The sequence below is a fragment of the Canis aureus genome, chromosome 12 (genome assembly GCF_053574225.1).
Source record: "Canis aureus isolate CA01 chromosome 12, VMU_Caureus_v.1.0, whole genome shotgun sequence".
Classification (NCBI taxonomy): domain Eukaryota; kingdom Metazoa; phylum Chordata; class Mammalia; order Carnivora; family Canidae; genus Canis; species Canis aureus.
This window is the reverse complement of record NC_135622.1, coordinates 38,541,478-38,567,192: the sequence shown is the minus strand read 5'-3', so window position 1 is coordinate 38,567,192 and position 25,715 is coordinate 38,541,478. Positions and strand designations below refer to the sequence as shown.

The window sequence follows — 25,715 nt, the reverse complement described above, 5'->3', positions numbered from 1 at the left end:
CTGTTGATTTTATTGATGTGAGGCTTTTCTCATTGTATTATTGGCATAAGAATAACTTGATAGTTCTCTTTTTTTTCTAATATAGTCAATTTCCTTTTTGGTCATTATTGTTTATGTATTTTTGTCTGCCCATTTATATATCTTGCTATCATTTATTGAGTGCCTATTTAGTGGAGCCATTGTGTTGGATGCTTCAGGTATATCATGAACAACCCTGTAAAATAAGTAGTTTTATTTTTTTTAACTGATGATGAAACTGAGTCGTGAGGCTCAAAGAAATTAAGTGATAGAAAGTCACATACTTCTGCAGCCTGAGCTCCCCCCGCATTCTACTAGCATTTATATAGCAGTTTATAGCTTATAAAAGTACTTTAAAAAATACGTTTATATATTTTAGAGAGAGTGGCAGGGTGTAGAGGAGGCGCAGAGGGACAAGGAGAGAGAGAATCCCAAGCAGACTCATGCCCAGTACAGAGCCCAATGTAGAGCTTGACTCAGGACTGGATTTCATGACCCTGAGATCATGACCTGAGCCGAAATCAAGAGTCAGATGGTCAACCGACTGAGCTACCCTGGTGCCCTGAAAAGTACTTTTAACACATTTTTCTTCTCTTAATTCTCAACAGTGACCACGTCTACTTGTTATAGGGGGAAACCATGACATAAAACCTTGCTCAATGAATGGCAACTCTGAAAGTGATATTAAATGCTCACTGATACTTTCACAGTCTCTGTTTAACTCTTAAGCTCCTTTACTGGTTTGATTTAGATACTAAAAGTTCTCCAAACCTCACCATTTGTTTTTATAGCAAGTTGCCTTGTAAATGTGTCTGCTGTGCAGTAAAAAAAAAAATTTTTTTTGAATCATATTATTAGTAAGTTATTGTACCTCCTCAGTTTTATCAAGAAGTCTTTAATAAGCAGAATATTTATGCTTCTAAATGCTTTTGTTTTTATTTGGATTCTTTTTGGATTCTGAGGCACTCCTTTTCTGGTATCCTTTCTTTCCCCCTTCCCTATGCCTTAATAAAACAGTTGGGTATTTCTCTCACTTCTCAGTGCAATGGAGTAGTTTTGCTGACCCACACCAGGTGTGGATGATCTCAACCAGGCTTGGTCATGCATCTGTGATCTGCTGCTGAGTGCCAGGGCTCTTAGATGGTCTTGGCCGGGATGACTTCACCGCCTTCCATAGCCTCTCATCTTCTGGGCAGCTGACATGGGCTGTTCTCATCATGACGGCAGGGTTCCAAGAGAGAGTGAAAGCACACAAAGCTTTTCAGGCCTACTCTTGGAATTGACACATTGTCACTTCAAATGTATCCTGATGGCTGCAAGTCAGAAGTCATAAGACCAGCCCACGCGAGAGGGTGGGGGGGGGACGACTAGACTCCACTTCTTCATGGGAGGAGCTTTGAAATCACATAGTGAAAGGCATGGATAGGTGGAGAGATGGAGAATTGGGGTCATTTTGAAAGTTAATCCATAACACCCTGATGGTTTATCCTGATTCTGCAAGTATAAGTGTGTTTGCCTAGGAAAAAAGGAAATGAAGATATTTACTTGTATTAGTGGGAGGTCACTTTACATCTACATATAGAGCCATATTGACAAAGTATTGGTGAAAAAACACTATTCTGGTGATTATATAGAAACTGTGCAGTTTGTATATTTTTAAATAAACTTTGTATCTATGTATGACCTATGTGTAGAGTGTACTCTCTTTTGGAAGTAATCACTGGCCTGACTCTTACAAGAATAGGTCAGTTTTGGTTTTTGATGACTTTCAAATTACCCAATTTGTGTTCTTTTGTGTCTGACTTCTTTCACTCAACAGCATGTGGCCAGTACCACTTCCTAATATTCAGAATTCTGGCTAGTGAAGTGATAATATCCATCGATGTTTTCTTTTTAAAGTCTTTTCAATACTTCTTTCCCTTCCTTTGACATTTTCTTCTGTGATGTCTCCATCTATGCAGTATTCTCTAAAGTTGGTTTCAGTTCCGTTATCAGAAGGGAATTGAGTGTTGTGATGTTTAGAGGTAGGGAATATGTATATGAGAGTAACATGGGTATAGATATGAAATTTAGAATCCATTGTTCTTACCATGTATTTGGAAAGTTACAGGAGAAAAATCAGTAGGTAGAGGTTAAGGCTGGAATCCACCAGATTTGATAAATCAGCTCTTCAAAACACTGAAGGATGTTTAAAATTCTTTTTATTTAGCCTGCCAGAAATTCATCACAATGCTCTGCTCTATCTAGTGATTTAATCTCATAAACTATGGGGTACTTAGTGTGATTGTGAATCAAGTTTTACGATGGTCAATGACTAAGAGGGAATTGATGTGTTACTGATCTGAAGAGGTGATTTTACTGTCCTGGATCTCTAACTGCAGTTTCTAGTTTAAATAGGCACAAAATTTTTTTTTAAGAATTTAAATAGTTTTTAGTCTGAACCTGGACATCATATTTCAGCATTTAAAAATCAATTTGGGACCCATTCTGATCCATTTGAGTCTTTTTCTAGTGTGTCTTCTTGCTATGCTTATATCACTGGGATAAGATTCAAAAAGGAAATGTCTGTTTATTTTATTCACTTTTCTTCGGAAAGACAGTGGTGAAGTGAGTCATTAGCACATTGTATTTTTCAATAGCTCTTTGACCTTAATCTTTGGGGCTATAAAATCAATGGGAAGATGCCTGTTGTATCACAAGGGATGAGGAAAGCCCGTGATGGATTCATGTGACTGTGAATGTTTCAAGGAGAAATTAATGTTGCGTCTGTAGACTAGAGTTAGAAATCCAAGACCAACAGAGATGTGTATGTTATTAGCATCTTCCATGTGTAGCACACATGTATCAAGAAATAAATACAAGCTGTTCTCAGGGCTCTGATAATCTTTTATCATGTTACCCTGAAGACAGAAGAATTGGAAGGAAGAGAGTTGCTCGCACAGTGGTTTGCCTTCTCTCAGTGAGTCTAGTGATCAAATCTATCTTGTGCTATATTATCAATTTACAAAGGTGAGACACTTACAGGTCAGGAGAGGAGGCTACAGCAGTGGTGAGCTCTAGGTTGAAACAAAGATGACTGCAAAGAGACCTACAGTACAATATTTTTCGGAGCCATCCCCAGAGAGCATTTCATAAAATGTGTTCTACAGACCACCAGTTCAGAAGGATATTAATAGACCATGTGTGCAAAAGGGCCCCATGGCGAAGGTGTGAAAAACACCAAGTTAAAGAAAACCAAGAGTCCTTGCCAAAGGACTTCTCGAGGTCTGTAATGTGCTCATGTTTGTAGAACATGCAGTGTTTCTTGAACATATTTGGCCATAGAACCCCTTTATAAGCTCATAAAGCTTGTTTTACATAACATAACTTGGGTGAAGTTGCTCTAGAACATTGACCTCCAAACTTTTTTTTTTTTTTTGGTTCACTTATCTCTTAAAATAATTTGGAAAAACTGTGAGTTCACGCATATTTAAGCTGACATCTACATTTTTTCCCATTAAAATTAAGTGGATGCGGTAGAGTAATTTCTGGAACAGTTGTGTTAGATTTGTACTTTAAACATATTTTCATCAAAATCTTAGAGCTTCAGAGATGGCTCATTCAGTTTATGAATAATGTTACCATCTAACCTAACTGGCAAAAGCTGGACCTTCTTGAACAAACCAGACTTAACACTTTTCCTATGACTCATCCTCAGGAGGCATATATTTATGAAATGTTCATATGTTTGGTGCCTTTGAGAATTTATATTGTGTAGGGCAGGGTACTTAGCAGAGGAAATGTTCTGGATGAGCAAAACGTGTGCCTTGACTTTGTAAAGAGGAACAAAGGCACCGAGGGAAGGAGGGACAGGAAAGGAAGATTGACACATGTGTTCTTAGATTCCTTTAGAGAAGGAAACACATGAAGGCTAAGATCTAGAAATTGATACCCTAAAATAAAAATATCCAAGCCTGTGTGTACCTTGGGACATATTGTCGTATGCCTGTAGGGATAGATGTGCCCAGCACACATCTGCTTCTGTGAGAGTTTAAGGGATACATATGTCCTCTGAGAGAATGCATTCTGTCTAAAACAAGAGATCTCTAATAAGTAGACAAATTATCTGTCTGGCTAGGAAAATATTTCCCTCAAAGGTATTTTTTTCCTGCTTTCAAGTGGAAATCATTTTGCTAAATTATATGCTAGAATTTCTATCCATCAGCAAAAACTGAATATACATAGCACAATGTGTAGAATGCTTCATGTTTTCACACAGTACCAAGATCTTCATGTACTCTTCTCACCTTGTACTTAATTCCTTTCAGTTACTGGACATGCCTCATTTCCTGTATAAACTTGCGTCACTAAAAAGGCAGTAAATTATTACTTTGTTAAACATACATAGTTTCCTTTAGGAGAATGGATACATAAAAATGTGTTTATTTCCCATAAGAACATTTAAGCTATTCATAATAGATTATGCATTAACTGTCATACTTTATTCCTTGGCATTTTCAACCCTGGCAGGTTGTTGTGAAGTCTGAATATTTAAGCTGGAAGTAACTTTTGGAATTATCTGACTCAGCCCCTTTGTGTTACAGGAAAGGAAGTGAGAGCAAGAGAAACTAAGTGACTTCCCTAGGTAACATAAGTTAGCATCTTAGTTACACCAAAAATAGGTCTTAATGGGATATACTTCTCTTTAGATTTTCACAGCCCTCCCTAACCCTTTTTAAAGATAACGTCTTGGAGTTCCTGGGTGGCTCAATAGGTTAAGCATCTGGCTCAGGTTGTGATCTCAGAGTTCTGAGATTGAGCTCTGCATAGGGCTTGGCGCTTAGTGTGAAGTCCACTTGAAATTCTTCCCTTCTTCCTCTCCTTCCCTTTCTGCCCCTCCCTTCAGCTCACATGTGCATGGGCATGTTCTCTCTGGCTCTCTCTGAAATAAATAAATAAAATCTTAAAAAAAAACTTGGACAAAGCTTATAAAATGAGAATAACCATTGTGTGCTCACCATCCAGAATTGTTACGAAGTTCCAGTAAGAGGAGGTATGCCATACAGACGTAAAGAAAGAATGACCAAAGAATGACCTAATCTAGTAGAGACCTTGTCTCTACTAGATTGTTGTACCATTCCCTACCATTGAAATACTAAAGCTTTGTTACATTAGGTTGTTTAAAGAGTTTAAAGAGGTTAGAGAGTCTCTTGTTAAGCATATTGTCCAGCTACTCTGTATTTTTTTGCAATCTGGGCAATAGATGCCCACCCTTCAATTTTGATGATAATAGGTTGAGCCATGTGATGCTGCTAATATTCAACCATTGTAGACTTAACAGGAAGAGCAGTTTTGTATTATTAAACTTGTTATGGCCAGAAGCACGTGGTGGGCTCTTGTGGGCAGAGAAACTCTATAAATGTTTTAAGGGAGTTGAGAAGTATGTAAGTCTCCTTCATTTTCCCCCATAGCCTTATAGATTTTTACCTACTGGAAAGGAGCACATGGGGCTATATGAGTTTCTTTCCTTCTTTCGGCTTCTCTCAATTTCTTTTATTTTTTTTTAAAGATTTTATTTATTTATTCATGAGAGACACAGAGAGAGAAGCAGGTTCCCTACAGGGAGCCTGATGTAGAACTCCATCCCAGGATCATGCCATGAGCTGAAGGCAGACGCTCAACCACTGAGCTACCCAGGTGCCCCTGCTTCTGTCAATTTCTAGACTTAACAGAGCAGCTCGGGTTGGGAGGTGTAGGGATTGGCTTATTCAAGAGAGCCAGCACCTCCAGCCATTCACTTGGATCTTTATTCTTGAACTCCATAAACTATGAGGTTATACCATTCCTTGGAAAGATAGATTTCCACAGTTGGCCAGAAAAATCTGGGACTCGGCAGAGGGAGAACAATGACCAAGTTCATTTGTTTATCTATTTGTGTGAAACACTGAACTATTTCCAGTTTAATCAGAGTACACTAAAGGAGATTGGCTGATCTTCTAAAATATGAGACTTCTGAAACACAGTTATATCAGTCAAATATAAGTTATTTAGAAAAAATGATAATCCAGTTAGAAGCTTTTATTTGATTTTAAAAAATAGCCGTAGGAGTTGAAGTCTAAATAGAATTATAATTCATGATTTGCCCATCATGTTTCATGTAATTGTTAAACTCTTGCCTGATAACATCTTCTGTTAGTGTACTTCTTAATCCTCTCATGTCCAGATATAACATGTTAATACATGTTTTGTTCTTAAAGCATATTGAATCTCTAGTTTCCTTCAGTTTATTTAGAAAGATCTTAAAGAGTTTGGCTACATGAGAAAGTCATTTGGATAACTATTCATGTTTCTTATTAATTTCTAAGGTTCTAAATTAAAAACCATGGGAAATCTGTTTTTTACCTCTTTATTTTGGTTTTGTCTTATTTTGTTTTTAAATATTTTATTTATATTAGAGAGAAAGCATGAGTGAAAGGGAGGGGCAGAGGTCTAAGCAGACTCCCCTCTGAGCAGGGGTGCCCCCCTCCCCCCACCTTGCTGATCCTAGGACCCTGGGATCATGACTTGAACCAAAGGCAGATGCTTAACCGACTGAGCCACCCAGGCACCTCTTGTTTTTTTGTTTTTGTTTTTGTTTTTTTTAAACACAGAACATATAACTACCTAACCACCTACAGTCTTCTCAGGAGTGAAGTAGGGGATGGAAGAAGGAAGTGCAAAAAAACCCCAAAAAACCACCCAGAAAACAACAACAAAAAACCTCTTTTATATCTAGGCTTTATTATTTGTTTGTTTTATTTATTTATTTATTTATTTATTTATTTATTTATTTATTTATTTATTTATTTATTTATTTATGATAGACATAGAGAGAGAGAGGCAGAGACACAGGAGGAGGGAGAAGCAGGCTCCATGCCGGAAGCCCGATGTGGGACTCCAGGATCGCGTTCTGGGTGAATGGCAGGCGCTAAACATCTGAGCCACCCAGGGATCCCCTATATCTAGGTTTTAGATGTAAAATTTTATATAATAGGAATTAATTTATGATAGGAATGCTTTTGGAGGTTTTATTAGTGGGTGAGTTCTTGAAACCTGCAATATGATTTGTCACAGAAATAAGTCAGGATTCAAAACTTTTAAAAATTTTGAGAGGTGTTGTCTTATTATAAATGCTCAATATTTGAAGCAAATGCAAGAGAACTGCCTTGCTTAAAACAGCTGTACCAGGTACCCTAAGCTGTAGGGACAGCTTAGTAGGTGACAGTAAAGTCTGATGAATCATGTTAAAGACCTGATCAGACTTGGTAGTGCTAGGATTGTAGCCTTGTAGGTCACAAACCACACAGGCCAAAACTTAGGGATTTGAGGGACCCCAGTCTCTTGTGCCTTTAGCTAAGACCATAGCATATTCTCAGTGACAACAGGAGATTGTCAGATGGACAAGATATAGATGCTGAGTCAAGCGGATAAAACCTGTCAAGTCCTCTCATGTAGCTAGCACCCACTTTCACCCCATCATTCCTTAGAGAGCCTCACTTCAAAATAATCCCTTCTGTACTTACAAACTCATGGTTTCATCATCTCTGTGTAAATTTCTCCACGAGGACATTGTGGACAGTTTTGGCTGAGCAATTCTTTATCAAGGGGGACTACCCACACTTGTAGAATGCTGAACTCTCTACTATCTGCCCTCTGTGTTCTCCAGTCCTTGGGACAACCCAAAATGTCCTGTAGGTAAGTACACACCCTTACCCCTTTGAGACTCCTCAGCTAATCTCCCTGGCTACCAAGAAGGAAGGAAGGAAGGAGGGAGGGAGGGAGGGAGGGAGGGAGGGAGGGAGGAAGGAAGGAAGGAAGGAAGGAAGGAAGGAAGGAAGGAAGGAAGGAATCTCTCACGAATAAATAAATCTTTAATAAAAAAATAAAACCACAGTGAAACAACACTACACTCCCGCCAGAATGGCTAAAATGAAAAAGACTGACAATAATTTGGTGAGGATGTGAAACAGTTGGTACCAGGATGGAAATTGGCGTAACTGCCTTAGACAACTATGTGATTGTTTATTTAAAGTAATCATGAGTCTTCACTAGTGAGTCAGAAATACTCCTAGATACATACAGGAGAGTAATGAGAACTGGGCCTACCAAAAGACATCTATTTAAGAATGTTCACGGACGCATTGTTACTGATAGCCAAAAAGTTAGACTTAACCCAAATGTCAGTCAACAGTTGAATGGGTAAATTAATTTTGATATCCTCACACAATAAAATATAACAGCAGTAATAGAGTAGATTGCTGCATGCAACAGTGATGAATCTCACAGGCATAATAATGAATAAAAATCAGACAAAAGAGCATATACAATCGGATTCCCTTTATATGAAGTAGAAGAACAGGCCAGACTAATGGATGATAATAGTTACTTATAGGGGCAGAGGTGTTACCTGGAAAAGGAGAGTTAAGGAGGCTTCTGAGGCAGTGGAAATGTTCTAAATCACAGTCTGGATGGTGGTTACGCAGTTACATACATGTGCACACGTGGATATACATATACATATGTATGTATAAAAATTCATGTAACTGTGTATTTAAGATTGATATACTTTGCTGTATATAAATTAAGAAGGAACTGGGCAGCTCTGGTGGCTCAGCGGTTTAGCACCACCTTCAGCCCAGGGCATGATCCTGGAGATTAGGGATCAAGTCCCATGTCAGGCTCCCTGCATGGAGCCTGCTTCTCCCTCTGCCTGTGTTTCTGCCTCAATAAAAATCTTAAAAAAAAAATTAAGAAGGAACTTGGAAATTTAATCTCTGATTTATGATATTTTGGAGAAAAGGTAAAAAATAAATTGAGGCAGTTAATGGAAGTAGAAATTTTTCTGGAAGCCAAGAAAGTGGGTAATGTAGAAAGTTGCATGCTTCTGGGACCAAAATTAGGGGAGGTAGAGTTGCTAATGCTGATAGGGCAAGCTGATCAGGATAGAGTTAGTAGGAAATGCATGATTTCCTTTCCTCTTGAATTTTCCTATTCCTGTCTCTAGCCATAGTGGGTTTTTTGGTAAGTCTTAATTCCTATCCTCCATTCCCATGGCATCATGGTTGAAGCAGTGGGCCATGTTGAGGAGAGTCAAAGAGGGGACATTGCAAGAGGGCAAAAGCAAGTGGTTGTACATCAGATGCTTATGCATTGGAGGAGAAAGCCTCCATTTTAACTTGACAGCCAGCCGCACGGCTGCTACACTACTTCATGGAAAACTCTAGTCTAGGGACAATTTGCATTCCAAGAGGTGAGCATGGAATATATAGTGGTGTAATCGATGAGCAAGAGTACAGGCCACTCACAGGAAAAAGAAAGTGAATAAGTCACACCCAAGCAGGGACATGAGGGAAAACAGAAGACTACAGACTTTGTCCAGCCTTTTTGACCACAACTGGCTGGTTCCCCAAATTTGGGGTTTAAGTTGGGACATATGATAAGGGCTTTACTTGCACCGTGTAGCCCCAACTGGACTTGGCATTCTTCCTGGTTCTTCATGGTGGTTTTCATAAGAAAAGTGAGTGATAGGGGGATATTTTTACTTACATGCTGTGCATAAATGTTATCTGCATATTACAGCACAGTGTACACTCTGAGAAGGAATAAGATGATCAGGTGCTGGACCATATGTTGTGCCAGGTATAATCGAGTGGTGCCAGCTTTCAGCTGGATCCAAGTTAGAATGCTATAAAATTTATACAACAAATAGATGTGTTAATTTGTTTAGATGTCATCGAGAGTGAGTTGTATCATTGAAAGTAAAAACTGCATGTGTTTGATAAAATAGATCCATTATAGAAATCCATAGCAACTTAGAATATGAAATACAAGCAAATAATGATGTATTGGGGGCTGTATTTGCCTTTTTACGTGATAAATTTGCTAGTAATATTTTGTTACCAGTTGTGTTCAATTTTAACTTAGAAAACTAATTTTAAAATCATTAGTAAGAGGTTTATTAGAACTGATGATTGAAGGAAGCAAACATTATTGGAAACAGAAATGCTAATAACCATGTCTGTTAACTGTTAAGCTTCATAAGCCACCCTGAATAAAAATAAAAATTACTATTAAGTTTTCACTTTTAACTTGTCCTATTCTTTTTCATTTTTAATTAATTACCTTTACAAAAGACTCTCTAATCTTTTTTAAAAGCACATATGTTTATCTCTCCTCTTCCAAATCATTTTGATTTCCCTTTGGATCACTGTGCTAGCTGCCATAATAGAATGCCGCGGACTGGGTAGCTCATAAACAGCAGATGTTTGTTGCTTCCATTTCTGAAGGCTGGGAAGTCCAAGATCCAGGTGCCAGCACGATCGCCTTTTAGTGAGGGCCCTCTTCTGGTTGCAGGTTTCTCTGTCGTGTCCTCAAATGATGGAAGGTACTAGGGATCTTCCTCATGGCATACGCACTTTCCAAAGGCACCCCTACTATTTACCATTACCTTTTGGGGGTTACAATTTCAACACTTGAATTTTGGGAGGACACCAATGTTTAGACCATAGCAATCACCCTCTGTGGGTGACCTCAAATCTCTGTTTTTAGCCATTCTAACTCTTTATTTTATTCCTAAATCTGCCATTGCTGCTGGATTTTATTCTTGGGTATCCTTATGTGACCTTCAAGTGTAAAACTCATCTCTTCATTTGCCTCTTTTTTTCCTCAGACCTTTCCACAAAACCAACAATGTCTTCTCCTCATTTCCCAGATTAGATGCCTTCCAGGCATCTTCTACTCCTTTCTTTCTGTTTCTTTCCACTGTTGTGCTGGCCAGTCAAACACTCTGCATTGCCCATTGTTCTTCTCAAAAGAAAAATTCCTTCCAGATTATTCTCACCATCCCAACCTGGCTTGTCCCGTCTCCTACTTGCATTACTCCTTCAGTCATCAACTTCTGGTCTCTTTTCACTAAGCCATGTGTTGGCCAGATGAATAACCCTGAAGTCTGCCTTTGGTTATATCTTCCTTGCACTCAGAAACCTTTAGGATTGCTCCCTGTCCTCAGTAAAAGTGAACCCAAACCCAGCCTGGCTCTAACTGGCTCTTTTTCCAACTATTTACCTTCCTGAAACTACTTTTCCAGCCAACAGTTTAACTCAGGGTTTCCTGATCTCCCTTCTGCAACCTCTATGCCCATGTTCGGGGGTCAGTCCTGTAGGTCACCGACCCCTTTCTTCCCATGCATCCATCCATCTATCCACCTTCTCCCTCACTTCAATGCTGATGAAATCTTAACACCACCTCAGGGCTCTAGAGTCCCCTACCTTCACCCAATTCGTCCAGCTCTTCCTGTCTATATGGGCAGTTTCATAATTTGACTTTTTCAAGTTGATGACCTTTCTTCTAATTGTGCTAAGTTTATTTTCTTTTCACTTCTTTAGTTTGTAAGTAGGTGTATGTCCAGCTAGGTTGCCATTGTCTTCAGGGTGAAAGTCTCTGCCTTATCCATATGATCTTGAAAACCTAACACCTAGTAACATGTAAGCACCGTGAGGGCTGGAATCTTCTCAGTTTTGCTTGCTAGTAAAGTTCTAGTATCTAGAACAGAACCAGGTACATCATAGGTGCATAATAAATGGTTGTTATGTAAATTGTGGATGTTCAGTGAATGCTTGGTTTGATTTTCAGGTCACTTCTATCTGCTGCATTAAAAGCTAACATTTCTTATTTACTAAGAGATTATTGTAATGAAAAAGAAAATGAATGCTGTTTACAGCCAGAATGTGTTCAACTGGGCTTGACTACTTCTAAAAGGATTGTGTTTTCCTGCAGACATTAATGAATGCCAGCTACAAGGCGTGTGCCCTAATGGTGAGTGTTTGAATACCATGGGCAGCTATAGATGTACCTGCAAAATGGGATTTGGGCCGGATCCCACCTTTTCAAGTTGTGTTCGTAAGTAATGATTACTTTTTATTCCTATTTTGGATCAGTTTTTTTTTTATTTGATCAGTTTTTTTATTTATTTTTTTATATCCAAAAGAAGATAAATACTCAGTGTGGTCAACTGAATCTTGTAAATGTTCAGGGAAATCTCATTAAAAGGACAACTGGGAGGAGGCAGACCTGCGATATACTAAAATCTGTTTGGGATCTTTCTCCAAAATAAATTTTTATTACAATCAGAATAACATAATAGCTGTAACTCAAGGTAGGGAAGAAGCACACCGAGAAAATAAACTCCCATGAAGAGTTATTTAAAATTTTCACACCTGAAAAATGAAAACCGTTTTTTCCCTCATGAGCATTTTAACATTATTTAGGCGGAGTTAAACTTGTCCTAGCCTCTGTCTTTAATTAGTCCAAAATCTGAGTCACTGGTGTCTGATTTAAGAGGTTTCACTGTACTTGCTTAGTTGGTAGAGTCTGGGAAATAGTTATAAATGCCCTGCATTTCAGATTTTCTATTCAGGTCTAATTTCTAAGATTCTTCTCTGTTGTCCTCAAAAACCACCAAAATGTGTCCCCAGAGTTAGGCTGTTTTGCCTTACAAATGTTGTCTCTAAGTTTTTCTCTTGTACCTGGTAAGGGTAAAAATCCTTCATTAAACCCCATGTTCTAATATTGATACAGAAAATATAGTCTCTCCAAAGAAACTCTCTAGTCACAAAACCTAACCCACTGTAATCACTAAAGATCACTCAAAGACCAGAGAAAGATGCATTTAGATATAAAGTTCTCACATGCAGATATTTTTTATAAGGTTACCCTCCTTTTTAAAGAAATTGTGTTCATAATTACAAAGCAAGTAAACACTGCAGGTTATTAAAAGCCATATACAATTAAAGTTTAAACATTGAAAATTAATGTATGGCAGAAAACTGTTGGGCTAATTTTATTTATTTATTTTTTATTTATTTATTTTTTGTTGTTGGGCTAATTTTAAAAGCAATTCTGTATTTCTATCCTGATAGGTTTTTGTTATTATTACCTATTTTTTAATGTGGTATATGTTAAGCTGTATCCTTTTGGCCTCCATTTTTAAATTTGGTATTTGGTCAAGACACGTTCTTGATGGATGATAATCTATTTTTAATTGTGCAACTCTCCCTGAGATGCATAGACACAATGAAGTATGGGCAAATGTAGTAAAATAAAAATTACAGTCTCATTCATTACTTTTAAAATTCTAAGAGTACACTGAGTCTTCTGGAAAATTGTTACTAATTATTATTGTTTTCTTTTAAAAACTGTCAAATGCAGATTAGGAATTTTTGCACGTAAGTTCCTTTTATTCATGTTCTTTCACAGTTCTGATCAGAAGCAGACAGGCAACTAGTTATAGGTTTTTTTGTTTTTTTTTTTTTTTTTTTTTTTTGACACGTGGTAAAATTAGACTGTGAAATGATGTTTGCATACAAGGTACGTTTGAAAACTAATGCAAGGATTTGGAAAGTTCAGGCCAAAAATCACATTGTTGACAATATCCAGATAATTCAGGAGTTGTTTCTGGCTGATTAGAATTACACGAGTAAATATTCTAAATAGTTTCTTAATTCTAAGTGTAAAAGATTTTATAACGTTTGGATATAGAATTTGCTTTGAATATTTATTTGGTTTTTCTTCTCTTAATTTGACTTGTAGTCTGGTTAGAATTACCACATTGAAGATTGAAGATTAGGTAAAGTTGGAGGACTGGTCACAAAATGTTTTATTGAACTTTGACTAGATCTGATGTCTAGAGTTAAGGGCAGACATCCAGGTTTTAATAAGATTGTAGAAATCTGCCAATAAGATTTTTGAAACACACATTTCCTTAGCATTTATTTTCCCTGTCATTACTCAAATAATACTGAACTTATTAAACAACCATCCGTTCTTATTTGAAAAATAAATAATTCAATTTTATGGTTCAGCTACAACAGCTGAAATGATAAGTATTAAGAGAGGTTTGTTGCTAGTTAAATGTTCCAGTTTAGACTTTGAGTTAAAACCTGGGCTCTTTACCAGCGTTAAGTGGCAGATTTATTTCTCTTTCCGTGAATTTACCACATGTAACATCACAGATATGTGGAGTTCCTTCAGGATTTGTGACTTGGTTCAGTCCAGCCTGATTTGTTTGTGAACTATATTTTGAAGAAATCAATATTGGGGGTGGAAGAGGTGTGGAAGTCTGAAGACAGTTGGGAAGAAATCAGGCAAGAAGGTGATGCTTACAGTCAGGGAAAAAAATATTGGCAAGATGGTGGTATCCTTAATAGACGTAGCAGAAGGAGACTGAGGGTCACGCATACACATGCATGCACGCCCACACATAGACCCACGCATCCAGACACACAGAGGCACAGAGGAGAGTTGGTGCTTGGTAATGCTTGGAGTATCTATTTTTGAGAGGTTTAAACACAACCACAGTAGAGCATGCAAGCAATTGGAAGAGGTTGACCACATTTATTCAGGCAGCATGAATTGAGGGCATATCCAGGCCATAAAAGGTGTGGCTGACTCTGCGAACGCAAAGAAAGCCACTTGGCAATGGCCGAGGAGCAACGGGAAGCTCTCCCTGTTCTCAAATGCACTGAAGTGAACACCCTCCGAATTCCTTGACTCTGGCCAAAGGTTGCAGCCATTTCGCTTTCTCTCCTTGTGCGCTCTCTGTCCTTGACTGAGCAGAGCTATAGGAAGGGAAGCTCGGAGGGCTCCGGCATCAGCTGCCCAGGACCTCTGTGTCTCTGCCTTTGGGTGCTGCGGCTGAGTTCTTCAGACCTCCTCCCCCGCTCTCGGGGGATTTGTCAAATTTTAGGATTTGTCAGAGCATGTCCAAGGAGAGTATAATAACCTTTGCAGTTGGAATAGGGAAATTTTCTGACTTTCTGAGCTGCAGTATTTAGGAGCACCAGGATGAGAGCTGGAGTGGGTGTGTCCATAGATTTAGTAGAAAAATGCCCAGGTGGAAAAACTCTGAGTCTGGATGTTTGCTGTGTGATAGCTTTTTTGCCCCATGGCCTTGATGCTAATTTAGAAAGAGGATTGGAGAGATGTGCTCAGCAGTTTCTGCTGAGAACCTAGAAATCATCAGATGAAGGACATGTTTCTTCTAAAAGCTAGTCCTGGTAGGCCCATCATATCTTTTTATCTCCCTAACATCTTAATGAGATATATTTTACTTTCAGTTTATACATTAGGTAACTGGAGCCTGGAGAGTTTACACATCTTTTTTTTTTTTTTTTTTTTTACACATCTTCTTAAAATCAGACAACTAGTAAAGGGACTATTGAGATTTAAATATTTATTTTTGAGAGAGAGAGAGAGCACACGCACAAGCACAACTGGGAAGGGGCAGAAGGAGAGAGGGACAGACTCTCAAGCAGACTCTGTGCTGAGGGTGGAGCCCGACAGGGGGCTCCATCCCAGTGACCCTGAGATCAGAACCTGAGCCAAAACCAAGAGACAGAAGCTTAACTGACTACTCCACCCAGGCACCCCACGGACTCTTGACATTTAAAACTGGGTTTTGTGCCTCCATGTTTAGGGTCTTAGATCAGGGGTGGGCAAGCTATGGGCCAAATCTGTTCCACTGTCTATTTTGGTAAATAAAGTTTTATTGGAACACAGCCATGTCCCTTCCTTTACATATTCTAATGTTGCTTTAATGCCACAATGGCAGAGTTGGGAAGTTGTAGCAGAGACTGTAAGGCCACAAGGTCCAAAATAGCTATTTATTATTTTGCCTTTTGCAGAAAGAGTTTGCTTAATCTTGAGCTGCATCAGCACTGTCCAGTAGAGCTCTCTATGGTGACGGGAATCACCGTCTGTATCTTCCGTGTCTGTGCTGTGTGATGTAGCAGAAGCTAGTCACATGTGGGGACTGTGACTGAGGAATTTGAGTTTCCTCAATTGTATTTCCCTGAAATTTTGTCGAAGTAGCAACACCTGGCTAGGCATTACTGTGTTGGACAGCACAGTTCTAGATCATCATTTTACACAAACTGATGGGGTAAACGACTGCGTGGCCTCCTCCCTTCCCCCCAAAATGGGTTTTCCTTCCTGACTTAGTGGTTCTCTGCATGTGACAGCATTTTCTAGGCAGTCAGGCTGGGAACTCCTCTTCCCCTTTTTGACTCTGTCCTCTCCTTTGGTCTCCAAGAAACTGGTTAAATCTTGTAATCTGCCTTACCCATTCTCTTGTCTTTCCACCTCCCCCATGGCCATCCCAACTTAGGTCTTTCACTTCCCTCGCTCACTAGTCTTGTAGCATCGTGGCCAGGGGATTAGACAGACACGTCTGTGCAAAGTGGTTGCCCCCTATAACAGTAACAGCAGAAACCAGGGCAGTGATGTCAGCATCTTTGTTGTGCACTTGATAAGTGCCAGGCAATGTGCTAAGCACTTGGTATGCATTACCAGATAAAATACTTTTTTTTTCTTTCTTTTTTTTTTTTTTTTTTCAGATAAAATACTTCTAAGACATCCATGAGGTTTATGTTTCTCTCTTTCTATTTTAGAAATAAAGAAATGGAGGCTTGGAGGGGTTAGTAAGGATCTTGCCCAAAGTTACACAGACTTTACATGGTAGAGCCCATGTTTAAAGCTGGATCTGACTCCACAAGCTGAGCCTTGACTTAGGAAGAAGGAACTAGTCTGGTTTGATGGGAGCGAGTCCTTTACTTAAGGAGAGCTATTATTTAGTTATACTCACCACACAATAGAGTAGGTGGTGTAGTGCTGTCCTGGCTCTAGAGTCATGGTTTCTTTTATTTTGGTTCTCCCAGAATTTAATAGCCCGTTTCCCAGAAAGAGTGCCTGGTGACTCTTCTTTCAGTAAATTCATCTCTCAGACTCCTTATAACACTTCACCTGCCTTCCCAACACTCCTCCCATAGAGATATTAAGCCTAAAGGGATGAAACTCTGATATGGAATTCATCCAAAAGATGAGTGAGGATATTGGGGGTATCGGGGCAGGGGAGCTGAAAACAGGCTAGCTATATGCCATCTTCTCAAATCTTAGATCTTTCATCTTCCTCTAAGTGCCAGATTAATTTGTATCTGCTTATTGATATTTATCATTTGTGTGTGGAAGCATGTCTTTGAAGGCATGATCTGGATTTATAGTATAGCCCTATAATTAAGTTCCTTGATACACCACTGGGGAGCCCAAATAAGAGAACCATAGCATCTTTCCTTCATACAGTGGTTTTGTAAGTGGGGGCACCATCAACAGTGGCTATATAGTGATGATTCAAGACGAGAGTAGGGAGCTTTATGTTTATTACGTTGGAGGATTTCTATACCTCTAGCTAAGAAAAGAAAGATTTATGTTCCTGACTGCCTTATGTGGCATTTCCAGTAGGTTTTACACTCCCGAAATGTGTTTCCATCAATGGAGAGTGCCTGAATCTTTCCACCTAAATCTTAGCTATGCATCTTGCAAAAATAGAATCTGCAAAAACCACTCTTTCAATGTGTCTACATATAGGAACTTGTCAGTACCTTTGTTATTGCTCCTCAGTACTCTATCCCATACCCATTTCTACTTATTCTTTATAAATCTTTTGGCAATACTGGTTTCTTTTAGTGTAGCATAAAACCTTAGGACTCAAGAGACTATATGATGATGTGTGCCATATTTTAAAATAATCAATGTAGTGTGTAATGAATTACCCCTTATCAATAGCCTTCCAATTTGTGGGTAAAAAAAACTCAACTTCATAATTCAGAGCATATTATAATTTTATCAGTTTTTTTCTTATAGTGTCTAATTAAGATGTCAGTTAGTATGATTAAAATTGAGATCTGAACAGGAAGGGAAGGTGATTTTGGAAGCAGCAGGAGCTAGAATAATTAGTTAAGGGAAAGGCAAATTGGAAAACTCTCATCTGAATAGTGATAGAGTAGAGAAGAATTTTTGTTGGAATGGGAGAAGAGACGTAGAGGGGCCCATCAAGCCTGGTCTATCCAGCATTTTGGCTTGGCCTAGAGTCGGCCCTGAAGAATATACTCCACCCTCATTTACATTAGAAAATGAACTTCTCACAAGCAGGATTGTGTCTTATCCTATTTGCTTTATGTGCTCAGTAGAGTGTCTGGCTGTTAGATTAACGAAGTCTTATCTACTATACTTGGAAAAATCAGGAATAGGATTTAGGTATTGGATGCTTATGGACTGGTGTGCTTTTGCATGTTTTCTAAGGGACTGAACATACCATTGCCTTTCTGGTGTACTGTCTTATGTGGCATGGCAGGTCAGAAGCTGTTCCCTGCGTCTCATCCACTGTTGATGGGCCTACAGCAATGCCCTGCAACCTCTCATTGTCCTTAAAGTGAGAAGGGCAACAGCTGGCTTTCAGCATCAACTATGTTGAGTTCCTGATTTTCACCATGCCTGATTATTCACTAAACTCTGCCCTAGAAATACCTCTATTATGGCTAAATACAAGAAAATGAGATCATGATTTTGATAATAGGTACCTAGGTTTAGTCAGGCAGCTGATTTTGGTTGAAATTGTTTTTTTTTTTTTTTTAATTTCATGCACCCATACCTGATCTAATGCTTGCTAGAATGGAAGAAGGGACCAGACAGGGAAGAGACATTTGGGGCCCTGATTCTAAAACTAATTTGGTAAACTGACTGAATCAGGAAAGGTGATGCCCTAAATCTATACAAAGTTATTCCAAAGTATGGTGTCTCATCCAGATTTTAAGGTTCATTTTACTATAACAGGAAAAGTCGATCTAGCCTTTTGTTGTTTCTTGGGTGACATCAGGCCTTATCTCTCTGCTTCAGCGGATACCCCCGTGATCTCTGAAGAGAAGGGGCCCTGTTACCGTCTTGTCAGTTCTGGAAGGCAGTGTATGCACCCTCTGTCTGTTCACCTCACCAAGCAGCTCTGCTGTTGTAGTGTGGGGAAGGCCTGGGGCCCACACTGTGAGAAATGTCCCCTTCCAGGCACAGGTAAGACATGACCAGCTGTATGCTCATATTCCTTCCTAAGCCACATAAGGACACAGGAGGACTTTGGCAGCATGCGTTATTTTTAGTTTCCAACTTTTAATTTCTGTGTTGATAATACAGTGTATTTTTTAACAGTTTTGTACAAACGTGACCATGGAAGGTTGAATCAATGGAAAATACTACATACAGAGATTTTCCTGTTTCTGTGTAACATTGACTTCCTCTTGAATGTTATGAAAAGCCATTACTTTGTATCCTCATCTTCTAGGACCCTAAGTCTAGTGTTTAAAAGTGTAAAGAGACCAGAGGCCCTTGCTGAGCCAGGCTCTGTCCTAAATACTGGTCACATGTCAGGTGCATGGTCACAAGCCCCTACGTGGGTTGACTCACTCACTCACTGGTTGAACATGAGCTTGTCACTTTTTCCACTTGGAAATGGAGGGAATTATCTTCATGATTGAATTTGTGCTATGAAGATTACTAACTCAGGCAGATCCTGCCAGTGCACTGAGAAACTTCAAGTCAGAATCTCTGTGGAAGTTGACAATTCTTTATACTTTAGTTTGGTGTACATATTTACCTAATGCCCTAAAAGGGTCAATATATTTCTCTCAGTACCTTACTTCTCCCAAGAAATCCTCAACTTCTCAAGCAAGATCAAACAGAATCAAATGGAAGAGAAAGAAACACACCCTATGAATACTTTGATAATAATCAAAGGAGAAGTGATCCCTATTTCATGAACATGTGGTGGCCATAAAAAAAGTCTAGTCAGGTGCTTATTTGATAAGATGCTTCCCACTTAGGGAAGTGCACAAACTCTCACAGGACTACTGAATGTCTCAAAGCTATAGCTTACATGGCAGCAGACAAGGCTTAAATATAAACTTAAATCTCACAATCCACCTTTGTTGGTACTGAGGATCGAAAAGAATTGGTAAGGTAGAGGATAGTTTAATGTTGACAGTATTTTGGTAGACTGGATAATTTTAGACACCTCCAAAAGGGCCTACTATCCATCTGTGAGATCTAAACTACTGGTTATTAAAAGATAATAATCCATGAAATAAGTGATCTTCATAATTGATAGGCCCATTCCTCTTCAAGTTCAATTTTAATAGCTTTGAAACTCTTAGATGAAGCATTAATCAAGATGGTGAATCCAGCAGAGGGCTACTTCTCCATAACATACAGTAACTAAATTTGAAAATAATTTTGAAGACAGACTTTTTGTACTTAACCAATTTTTTGTTATATGTGATTTTCATAGCATTTAATTCATTAATACTGCAAATATTTGATAGGAAAACATGTTTTATTCTGGAAACATCTGTTCTTTCCAGTAAGAATTGTATGTCATAGTTAAATTTAAGAATGAGGTTCCACCATTTAATGTGTGATCCTTAGAAAAACAATATTTTAGCATGCTTCAAGGAGGACTTTAGTTTCCTTTCAATTGAGAACTAATTTTAGGTCCAGAACATTCAATAGGAGAGCTCTTGTTTAGTAGGAGTAAGAAATGACTTATTTTACTTTCAATTTGAAAAGTAGAAATAAAAAAGTTGACCATAAGCTCCTTAGTGTCTGCTTTTGGTAATTTGCCTCCAACACCAACACCAAAGGCATTAGGTGGATTTTCCTCCTTAGGCCACACACTGCCTTGCCACCCCTGTCTTTCTCCTTGACTTATTCCTGGAGATGATGCAGTGGAGGTTAGCAAATCCCATGTGCCCAGTCTACCTTTTTTTTAAAAAGGAAAAAAAAAAAAAAAAAAAACCCAGGCAAGACCACTTTCCTGGCGAGGATCACAGTCCCAGGGCACAGAACATCTCCTTGTCCTCTGGATAATTAAGCCAGCTGGTCAAGATCAGGCTGTTGCCTACTCATCCCGTTTTTTGAAAATAACTCCATCCTGACTTGGCATGTCCTGTTGTGCTTGACTTTTATCCATCATCTCTTTAGTATGTCTTTGCTGGATTTGTTCTCACTATCCTGAGACTGTCTTGAAAAACACTTCCTTTTCTTAACCAACTTCAGCATATCAGCTGATACACTCCATTCTGGCTGAGTCCTTTGGATTCCTCAACTAGAAACAAATTATGGAGATTTCAGCATCTCATTTCCCTGACTAGTGATGGATTTTTCTTTTTTAACCTTCATGCTAGTCATCTAGCTTAGAGAGATGTTACTGAGTTCCTTGTTAATAACTAATGAAATTACATCAAAGCAGGAGGAAAATAAGAAAGTCTGGAGTTTGCTGATCTTACACCCTATGAGATATATATAATATATATAGTATCTTCTGTACATAAAAACCTCCTAATATATATTACATATATTTCATATATGTGATATATATGATAGAGAAAATTAAATATAAAATATGTATATATAATATCTCCTAATTGGTTGCTAATATATATAATCTATATAAATATATGCTCTCTCTATGCTATATATGCTATATATATAATGCTGATAAGGAATTAACAGATGGAGAAATGTTGAGTAAAAAAAAGAATTGTTTTTTTCTGTAAATATGCAAGTTTAACAAATTCAAGCATTATGCATCTGTTTTTGAAGTTTTCAAATGTAACTATATTAATGATGATTTATTAAGAAATACTCATCATGATATTTTCCTCTGTATAAGTTTGCACTTTTAGATTTTTAAAAGGAATATTTTCCCATCCCAAATCTAGCTGCTTTTAAGGAAATCTGTCCTGGTGGAATGGGTTATACGGTTTCTGGCGTTCATAGACGCAGGCCAATCCATCACCATGTAGGTAAAGGACCTGTATTTGTCAAGCCAAAGAACACTCAACCTGTTGCTAAAAGTACTCATCCTCCACCTCTCCCAGCCAAGGAAGAGCCAGTGGAGGCCCTGACCTTCTCCCGGGAACACGGGCCAGGAGTGGCGGAGCCAGAAGGTGAGAGTGGAAATAGATCATGGCCCCAGCCCTCTGTCTTATGTGTCTTTAGTTTCCCTGTTCATAATCTTTCTAGAATAAGATTTTTAATTTCAGCACTACTGATATTTCAGGATAATTCTTAGTGAGGGGCTTCTTTCTATGTGGTAGGATGTTTAGTAACCTCCTTGGCCTCTGACTTTTAAATGCAAGTAGTGCCCCCATCCCCCAGTTGTTACAACCAGAAAGGTGTCCAGCCCTGCCAAATGTCCCCGTGGGGCAAAATGACCTCTGATTGGCAACCACTGCTGTAGAGTAATGTGTTTGCAGCAGGTAACGATATTCCATGGTGATCTCAGGACATGCTTGGGGCTACTTTTTCTTGTTGTTTATTCTTGAAGAGTTAATTTAGATCCTTTAGGGAATAGCCTTAATTCATTTTTTTGCCTAGAGAATCATTTAATAAATATTTATGTATTTTACAAAGTGGAATCCAGAGACTTAAGTTAAAGCACTGATTGAGCTTCCATAAAATAGAGGACAACAGACAGGGGTAATGGGGGTGGGGGGTGGCAAATGAAGGAGAATAGGAGAGTCCATCAAAAGGATCTTGGAAATCACTTCATGCAGTCCTTTCATTGACTTTCTGAGAAACCTGAGACCTATAGAGGGGATATGGCTTGCCAGATGTCTTATAAAGAGTATGTATTGGGGCCAAGGAGCACATTTTTTCCAAGAAAGTGGCTATGCCAATTCCAAGAACTGACCTTGACTGTGTCTTTATATAAGCCAGTATGTTCAATTCCTTGAATATCATTATTATCACAAAAGTTTTTGCCCCAGATAGGAGGAATAAAAATTTTAGATTTGTGTGGAATATATATTTTCTTTAATGAAGCTCCTGTTGGCTTCTCACAGTTTATTAGGTCAGAATTGAGGGTTCCCATTTATGGATTTTGTGAGGAGAGAAAGTATCTAGGTTACTGGAGAGGCAGGAGCTTGGCAAAGCTGTCTTCTGGAGAGGTCTTTTTTCAGGGCTCTGAATCTTTCTGTGTTCTAGCCTGTTTTATTTCACTCTCCCACTTGTTGCACTTCCTGTTAGGCAGAGCCAGTAGGACCTCAAGTAGAATTGATGGTATTGACCAGTTTGTTCCTATACACTTGGTTATAATGGCCAGATGTTTGCAACTACTCATCCTCTGCACAGGCAGGAGGAAATGGGCTTTGGTCCAGGTTCTGCCTCAAGACTTTCTTGGTGGGTTAGGCAGGACAGATGATTTAGTTGGGTTTTCCAACCACAAGAATATAGCAGCAGTGATAAGCTATCTGTGCTCTGATTGTTTTTGGGAGTTAAGCACCTACCAGAACTGTACACTCATGTTTATGGAGACAATGATTAATGAGGAAAATCCTACTAATTGTTCACCATAGGCTTGAGGACTAACATTAAGGACTGATGAATGAGAAGCAAGTCTTCCTAAATACAAAAGCAGAACCACTACCACTGCCTCACAATAGTATTATGATTGTGTAATTTGTAATTTGTTCATCATATTGATGCTAATCTCTAATTAAATTTTATGGGCTTGTGATTTCTTTCCCTCTAATTTAGTTAGCTTATCTTACTGACAATACTCACAGGGCTTCAATAAAGATTAGGAGTACAGTACCCATTCTTCGATCTTTTATTGAAATAAGTGGCTTGCTTTTTTAATATTAACATCCTCAGAAAGTATTTCAAACATTATATATTATGCTAAGAATAAGTACGTGGCCAATTAATGAAAATTTTTTGATGTGGAAAGTTCTGTGAAATTGAGATTAGGCATAAAATAATGTACCAGAAAGTATTGTTTCCTTTAACCTTTTCAGTTAATAAGGGAGTTGGAAAGAATTTCATCACATCTAACTGAACTTTTGTAGTTAAGGAATGATACAGCATGGATAGGTTTTCTGTTGGTCATGTGTAAAATTCTCCAAAATGGTAGATGACCATAATTCTGCATTTGATTTTGTTTGACTCTTAATTCTTTTGGAGTAATAGTGGACTTTTATTGCTTTTTAAAAATTTAACTATGTGGTGGATTGACCTAAATTGTACTAATGTCCTTCTTTCTTTTTTGGCTTTAGTGGCGACTGCACCCCCTGAAAAGGTAATTTATTCATTATTTGCAAGTCTCTCTCTCTCTCTTTCTCTCTTTTTTAAAAATTTTTAAAATTTTTTTTACTGTCAAAATGATTTTCTTTTAGAGTACATGTGGATTTTATTTTTTAGACTTAAGTACAGCAACATGCCTATTATTCATTATTTGGTTTGAGGAAATACAGCATTCATTCAAGAGATATTTATTGAGCACCTGCTATGTAACTGGCACTATCCTGAGTGCTAGGAAAATAATAGTGATCAAATGAGACCAAACTCCTGGTTCTCATGGAACTTAAATTCTAGAAAGAGAAAAAGGTGGGACCAATAGAATCAGGGCTAAAACAGAATTTGAGTCAGTTCATGGCCTTGATGGTGGAAAGAAAGGTTCTGATGTATGTTTGCACTTGTAAATTCTTAGGGTGCATATATATTGAGCAAAGTACTTCTTAATTCAACTAAAATTTAACATGCATGTTTGATTACATTAAAATAAGAACAGAGCTTACCCTTGGAAGTTATAATCCAATACTAGAATATTGGTTCTTAGAAATTTCGGAGAGAAATTTAATCAGCCTCTTGGGTTTTTTGGCATAAAATGGGACCATGAGTTGTGAGATTTATTCACAGGAAAGATAGAAATTGGCTGGATTTAAGTCCTATTTGTGTAATATTGTTCCCCATCTGAGTCTTTGATTCTTTAATAGCATGAAAATTAGATCATTAAATCTTCATACATTTATGTGTCACTCAGTAGACAAGAATAATTGTTAGAATTTAGATGTCATGAACACATATAGATTATTATAAATAGTTTTTAAAATATTTAGCTTATGAATACAGGCTAGAATAACTTCAGAGTTCTAACATAAGTGCTGAAAAGAATCCAGACAACAAAGAAGTAGGATTTTAGAGTAACAGCACCCAACAAAGAAGACTGTTGTTATGTTGACCCCAAAAGAAGTACAGCACATATGCATATTTTATATGCACGTGTGCAGCTCCTGGATACTGTTTCTAAAGGTCAGTGGTATGCAGTAGTTTGCAGTTTTGTCGATTTTTGAATTCAGTTCTGTTTGATCTGTGGAAGGAATCATTAGTGCATGAGCAGGCCTGCCAGGTCCCTGATAACCTCATCTTGTTTAATAACCTCTGTCTTCTTCGCTGCCGATGATTGAGTTTATGGTAACTCTCATTAGGATCTGAAAGAAGGCTTGAACGTTTTCTTGTATACTCACACTGTAAATTTTTTGGAGATGAGGCAGCGGGAGGAATGTACTCATAGTCTTTGCAGGCTTGACTCCTTGCAAAGATCTCATGATACAAATATTGATGAAGAGAAAGCAGGGTAGCCCGTGGGTGGGAAATTATAGGTGCAGCAGAGAAGACAGCAAGAGGTCCTTTAGAGGGGCATGAGAGGCTTGATTAGAAAAGAACTTGGGCCTGCTTTGGAAGGGTTGGGATCCAAACTGCTGTTTTCATCGGTGGCGGAATACTGTGCTCCTCTCTTGGACTCTACTTGTCAAGTGGAGAAGACTTCCCATTGATTGGAAAGTTTGCTGCCCCATGCTGATGGGGGAAATTCTCTCTGAGTTCCAGGAGTGCATAAACATCTAATGACGGTCTGCTCCTTGCTGGCCTTGACCATGGGCTGCAGTTGAGACTGAAATCACTTTAATAGGTAGTAAAAGACTAGTCTGTATTCTTAAGAAGAAGGGGAAAAAGTAGTTAAG

The 25,715-nt window shown here is 38.4% G+C and overlaps 1 protein-coding gene across 12 annotated transcripts in view; it reads left to right on the top strand.

The window, feature by feature from the left end:
- LTBP1 (latent transforming growth factor beta binding protein 1) overlaps positions 1–25,715 on the top strand; it is a 392,695-nt gene that overhangs the window by 242,348 nt on the left and 124,632 nt on the right. For 9 of the 12 annotated variants that reach the window (XM_077843646.1, XM_077843644.1, XM_077843645.1 and 6 more), the window contains 4 exons: positions 11,812–11,934; positions 18,763–18,930; positions 21,633–21,860; positions 23,970–23,992. In XM_077843646.1, coding sequence (XP_077699772.1) covers positions 11,812–11,934; positions 18,763–18,930; positions 21,633–21,860; positions 23,970–23,992 — 542 coding nt within the window. The remainder of the gene's footprint in view (positions 1–11,811; positions 11,935–18,762; positions 18,931–21,632; positions 21,861–23,969; positions 23,993–25,715) is intronic. The other 3 variants (XM_077843641.1, XM_077843650.1, XM_077843648.1) reach the window with 1 other exon arrangement.